This window comes from Nansenia antarctica (genome assembly GCF_963989245.1).
Source record: "Nansenia antarctica genome assembly, chromosome: 1".
In the NCBI taxonomy this organism is placed as follows: Eukaryota; Metazoa; Chordata; class Actinopteri; order Argentiniformes; family Microstomatidae; genus Nansenia; species Nansenia antarctica.
The window spans coordinates 48,317,031-48,323,452 of record NC_137674.1 but is presented as its reverse complement, the minus strand read 5'-3'; the positions used below and the strand labels follow the sequence as shown (position 1 = coordinate 48,323,452).

Sequence of the window (6,422 nt, the reverse complement as noted above, 5' to 3'; positions counted from 1 at the left end):
GATGTCTGTGTGAATGTGGAAGTTCTTAACAAACACCGGCACATTTGCCCTCTTATTATAACATCAAACACTAACATGCAAACCTTTGCCTGTCTTGAAGCGGTGTCTGAAAGAGAGCATCAGACTAGATGATGTATTTCCCCAGACATGTAAAAGTTACACTAGAACCTTGAGTAACCTTTAAACCCATGTGTCTCTGTGATAAGCCTTGGTCTCAGACACACACACACACACACACACACACACACACACACACACACACACACACACACACACACACACACACACACACACACACACACGTGACTGAACAGACTGAAGAACACATTTGCTTGCAGAAGGTATTTGCTGTGGTTCCAGGCTCTAACACCCGGTTCCTTCCCTCTTTGGTGTTGCAGGAACAGGGTCACTCCAACACTCTCCAGCAGCCGCCCAGCGCCACCTAACTTTTTGCTGAGGAACGCGTCCATTGCAGCTGCTCCCAACAAACATGGACTGTTTTCCCATGCTTTACTTCCTGTCGGTAAGTGGACCATCGCTATTCAATTTGTGTCATGTGACACCCCTGGCCACATCTTCCACCACTTCACCCCCACCCCCACCGCCACTGCCCCCCCCCCGCTCTCTGTCTGATCCTCTGATGTCATAAATGGGTTATCGAAATTCCACATACTCCCCTCTCTGTTGTTCTGAACAGCACACTCCAGTACTAGTCTAGGGGAAGACGTTGCTGTCTGTTTTACAGAGAGAATGTTGGTGAAATGTGGAGCACATGGTTCCTTTGTTTCTCTTTGCCTGGTCGGGTCAGACTTTCAGGGACTCTGGCTCCTTATCCAGTTAAGAATTTGCTCTGACCCTAGGGCTGCTTCTCTTATTTGTCTAATCACAGTGGAGGGAGGGAGAGAGGGAAGGAGCGAGGGAGGAGGAGGAGGAGGAGGAGAGGGGAGGGGGGGGTGAAAGGAATGGCCCTCAGATTCCATTCAAAAAGCTGGGTTCTTAAACCAGCTGTTTACCTTCCGAGGATGTCGCCAGAGATAAACTGCATAGGGGCATATCTGATCGGAGGCCATTTCACTGTAAACAACCCAGACGGGACTATTATAACCAATTAGAGCGTGTTTTCAGTGGGAACATTTGTGAAGGGTTCTAGGGGGTGAGGGGACATTGGAAGATGGTCGGGATGTGGTGGGAGTATACATAGTAGACAAATGTTTAATACTTCTTCAAACAGAGCTCTTCTCTCTCCCTCCCTCTCCCTCTCTCCCTCCCCCTCCCTCCTCCTCTCCTTTCCATACACCCCTCTCCTAACCCCTTATCTCCCTGTGCTATCTCCCTGCCCCCTCTCCCCCCTCTGCAGAGACATCATGATTCCTGGTAATCGAATGCTGATGGTCATTTTATTATGCCAAGTCCTGCTGGGAGAGAGCAACCATGCTAGTCTGATACCTGAGGAAGGGAAGAAGAAGGTGCCGGGCCTGCAGGGTCGTACGGCCGGTCAGAGCCATGAACTGCTGCGGGACTTTGAGGCCACGTTGCTCCACATGTTTGGTCTGCAGAGGCGGCCCCGGCCCAGCCGCTCGGCCACCGTGCCCCGCTACCTGCTGGACCTCTACAGGCTGCAGTCGGGCGAGGCCGAGGAGGCCGGCGCCCACGACGCCGCCTTCGAGTACCCCGAGAGGTCGGCGAGCCGAGCCAACACCGTGAGGGGCTTCCACCACGAAGGTAAAAGAGACATGGAGGGATGAGGAGGGAAGGGGGGGGGGGTCAGTGGGAAGAGGGGAGCGGGGAGGGGAGGCAAAAGACATGGAGGGTGGGAGAGAGTGGAAGGGGGAGGGGTGGTGGGGGAGAGGAATAAAACAAACCAACCTGTTTGAGTTTGACTCTTGCCAGGAATGAGGAATTTGACTAATTCTTATATAAAAGCCATATGTTACCCCATAATGGGAGCCTTCAACAAGAGGGAAAGATCTGGGGGGGAGATTTCACCAGCTATTCTGCCTTTTCAGACCATGCAAAAGAGAAACAGAGAGCGAGAGAGGGAGAGAGAGAGACAGTACTGTCTAAAATACTTGCCAAAGTCAATGTAATTGGCCAACAAGCACCTGAGAAAGCAGAGGTATTGGAAAAGACACCCATTCGTTTCTTATTTTTCTTCTCTACACATCAATGGTGCGTTCCTATGTGATGAAATTCCAAGGGCGATGGTAGCACATCTTTTCGATTACTGACTATTTCGTTAACAAGGGTGTGGACCCATGTTGAACAAAATGTGACATGCCTATCTGAATAAATAAGACAAATGTAACATTTCCGACATCACTTCAACATAAATGTAAGACCTCCCCTCCCACCTTAAGGTAAACAAAGAAATCGAAGGATGTGGTCACAAAATGGCGGCCAAAGAAGGGGCAAGAATTCAGTTGGACACGTTTTTTTTCTTCTCCTGAGAGGATCTGCGGTCCGACAAAAGCCCAACGCGTGTTTGGTTAGCAGCTCAAGGAAAAGCATACCTTCATATTATTGAGTTACACGTCTCACCCCACCCAGCACAAGGACTTAAAAAAGCCTTCTCTTGGCCAGGACTAGTGTGTGCTCTCTCCCTCTCTCTGTGTGTCTCTCTTCTCTCTATCTGTGTGTGTGTGTGTGTGTGTGTGTGTGTGTGTGTGTGTGTGCGTATGCGTGTGTGTGCGTATGTGTGTGCATGCGCGTGTGCGTATGTGTGTGTGTGTTTCTCTCTCTCTCTCTTGCACTTCTCTCTCTCTCTCTCTCCCTCTCTCCTCTCCAGTTTAGATGGAGAGCCCTGTGAGAGGGACCTTCTTCAACATACAATTATCTTTAATGCTACTCTGCAGCGTTCTATATAAAGTCTCTCCTGCCAACAATGTGGCTACTGGGTGCAGACTGGGAGCAGACTGGGAACCGGAGCACACTGGAAAGCTGAAACTGACACAAGAGTCTCCGAACCCGAGGTGATAGAGCGACAGGAACATAAGGGAGGGGCGCGTAGAGAATCTCTCCCAGGCTTGATCCTCCTAGGTCTATAAAACATATCTGAGATTACACACGACCAAGAAAGGCCTGCGGTTCAGCTTGGATTGAGAGAGACTTGTTAGCATGGTAGCTGGCGGGGGTAACGTGGCTCTGAGAGCTACAGGACATTACAGCAACATTACAGCCTTCATTGAGCAACAGAGGAAAACATGGACCTATAGTACAGCGAGAGTTCACATAACATAGCTAGCTAGCTACAGTGGGCTCAATGCTAGCTAGCTACAGTGGCCTCAATGCTACACTTAGCCACTAAGTTCATAGTGTACATAGAGACTTAGCTTGTGTTATCAAGAGAGCATACAGAGTGGAGAGGCGGCCAGGCAGAGCTGGAGGGCTGAAGAAGAACATGTCTGCCCTCAGGGGGAGGGAGGGAGGGATGAGTCAGCCTTAATGGGGCCTGTCTAACACACTAACACGGCCAAGCACCAAGGCCACTCAGGAAGAACACTCAAAAAGGGAGGAGGAGCCTGAGCCGCCCAGTCTATGATGCAATGTGTGTGTGTGTGTGTGTGTGTGTGTGTGTGTGTGTGTGTGTGTGTGTGTGTGTGTGCGCGTGTGTGTGTGTGTGTGTGTGTGTGTGTTGCCTGGGTGATCTGTTTCTACTGCTCTCTATGGCATGCTTACATCCGACCAAAGTGGTTTGCTTTAGTGTAAATTCCATTATATGGAACTATATTTCTATATCAAGCATACTGGTGTGATTGAGGTGGATGAATGCAGTTAAAAAACGATATACATTGCAAACACAGCTATGAAAATCGAGGTGAGAAGAGAAACATTTGGTTTTGAAGTTGCGCGGGGGGGCGGATGCAAAGCGTCAAAGACAACTCTTAGGTTAGCAATGTAATTACCCTGGCTAAATCCTCCAGGAATTCAAACAATGGGGAAACAGCTTTTCCCACTCTTCCAGCCAGTCTCCCACTAAACAGCCATGGTGCTCTGCCACCTACCAGAAGACTTGTCCGTCGGAATCCGTAACGATTATTCATGATGAAAATGATAAATATCCAGAGTGAACAAAATGCAGAGCCAATCAAAAACACAGCAGGTTTTAATAATGAGAACCACCTGGGTGAGATTAAGGCTTGGGTGTGAAATAACAGGGCCGGATCGAGCAGGAAAATAGTAGACACAACATTCCTTTCCCCAACAATGGTGATCTTGCCAGAAATCTGCAGACTGCGCATAGAAGGACTACCTTCCACTGTGTTTATACTCAAGCCGTGGTACGCTAATCACCACCCTCTAAGTAATGCATGTTTCAGCACAGTGCTCAGAGTAAGGCATTGTGGGAAGGTCTGGATGATCCTCATGGAGTGATAAGGAAGTGTAGGGAGTATGTATATTTTGTCCTGTACACTCAATCCCCCGGAGGCTATTCCAAAGAGAACATGTACATTCTTTTGTGTCAATTAAGGCATGTTAGACTGCAGAGGTATGTGTTTTCGTACAGTTGAAAGCTTGTCTCGTCCACAACCTTAACTGCAGGCAATGTGAAAGTGTGCGGTTGCAAACCATTGGAGATTGACACAAGGGGAACTGGTTCACACGACAGACAGTGGTACAGTTTTGGAGGGAACACGTTGTGGGGCCTTAGGAGCCAAATATAGCAGTATTGGGGGGGGGTTTATACACGTTTTCACTCTAGCATTCTGTTCGTATTGAATCTGCGATATTGATGCCTCAGGTCTATTACGTTGCATGCATCATTAGGGATTCCTCTCAAATCAAACCTTTGAAACTCGTCTGAATGAATGTACATGGTGGGCCTTGCACCCCTGGTTAGACAAGTCCAGACATTCATCCTGTATTTCCTCTCCTTCCTCAGAGCATATGGAGCGGGTGCACGAGAGCGAGCCGACCGACGGAGAGATCCCGCCGCTGCGCTTCCTCTTCAACCTCAGCAGCATCCCGGAGGAGGAGCTGCTCTCGTCGGCCGAGCTGCGGCTCTACCGCCACCAGATCGACGAGGCCATCGCCAGCGCCGGCTTGGACGGCCTCGACGACGACGAGGGGCTCCATCGGATAAACGTGTACGAGGTACTGAAGGCGCCGCGGGCCGGACAGCTGATCACGCGGCTCCTGGACACCCGGCTGGTGCGCCACAACGCCTCGCGGTGGGAGAGCTTCGACGTGAGCCCGGCCGTGCTGCGCTGGACGCGGGAGCGCCTGCCCAACCACGGGCTGGCCGTGGAGGTCCTGCACCTCAACCAGACGCCGCGCCACCAGGGACGCCACGTACGCGTCAGCCGCTCACTGCCCCAGAAGCCCGGGGAGGACTGGGAGCAGCTGCGCCCCCTGCTGGTCACCTTCGGCCACGACGGCAAAGGCCACCCGCTGACGCGCCGGAGCAAGCGCAGCCCCAAGCAGCGGGGCCGCAAACGCAACCGCAACTGCCGCCGCCACGCCCTCTACGTGGACTTCAGCGACGTGGGCTGGAATGACTGGATAGTGGCGCCCCCTGGGTACCAGGCGTATTACTGCCACGGGGAGTGCCCCTTCCCCCTGGCGGACCACCTGAACTCCACCAACCACGCCATCGTGCAGACTCTGGTGAACTCTGTGAACACCAACATCCCCAAGGCCTGCTGCGTGCCCACGGAGCTCAGTGCCATCTCCATGCTCTACCTGGACGAACACGACAAGGTGGTCCTAAAAAACTACCAGGAAATGGTGGTGGAAGGGTGCGGCTGCCGCTAACTATGACTAAGACTGGGCGACCTGAGGCAGGCAGCATGGACGCTAAAGAGATCCTCCAGGCCCCTTCCCCACCTCACCCTGCTCCCAAAAATCTTCACTTGGACCCTTATTTATAACTTTTATGTTGAGATGTATGTTTGTCTCATTTTTTTTGTTTCCTTGACAATATGATCATATATTTTGACAAAATATATATATTTATATCTACATATTAAAAATAAAAGTGAGTCCTTATTTTAAACATAAATAAAAAAAAGCTGTACAACTTTTCATAATGTATATTAGATTGTATAAGGTTTTTTTTTTTTTTTAAATGAGAAAATAGTAAAAAAAAATATAATAATCTAAAAAGTAAAGTTTATTTACTGGTAATATTTATTGCTTTCATATTATATACATTTACAAGAAAAAATAAAAACATAAATTGCCTTCCAATATTACATTTGAGCAGATCACAAGATGCACCATTTGTGTACTTAAATTAGAGCACTGCGTGAAATTATCACAACACTGATTTGTAACGAGTCAGTTGAAGTAATCAGAAATGTACATTGATTTTAATTCACCTTTTTATATTGATCTTTAAACCAATGATTTTATTAGATAGGTCCCTTGAAATGGAATCAGTTTTATATTCTTTTGAAATAACTGTAAAAACTATCAAGATAACA

The 6,422-nt window shown here is 49.1% G+C and overlaps 1 protein-coding gene across 1 annotated transcript; it reads left to right on the top strand.

Moving 5' to 3' along the window:
- Window positions 1–402: 402 nt before the first annotated feature.
- bmp4 (bone morphogenetic protein 4) lies at window positions 403–5,751 on the top strand (the record flags this gene model as incomplete). Its single annotated transcript, XM_080550565.1, has 3 exons — window positions 403–523; window positions 1,358–1,722; window positions 4,880–5,751. Exons 2-3 carry the CDS (start codon window positions 1,365–1,367, stop codon window positions 5,749–5,751), a joined length of 1,230 nt encoding a protein of 409 aa, XP_080406691.1. The 5' UTR covers window positions 403–523; window positions 1,358–1,364.
- Window positions 5,752–6,422: the final 671 nt, after the last annotated feature.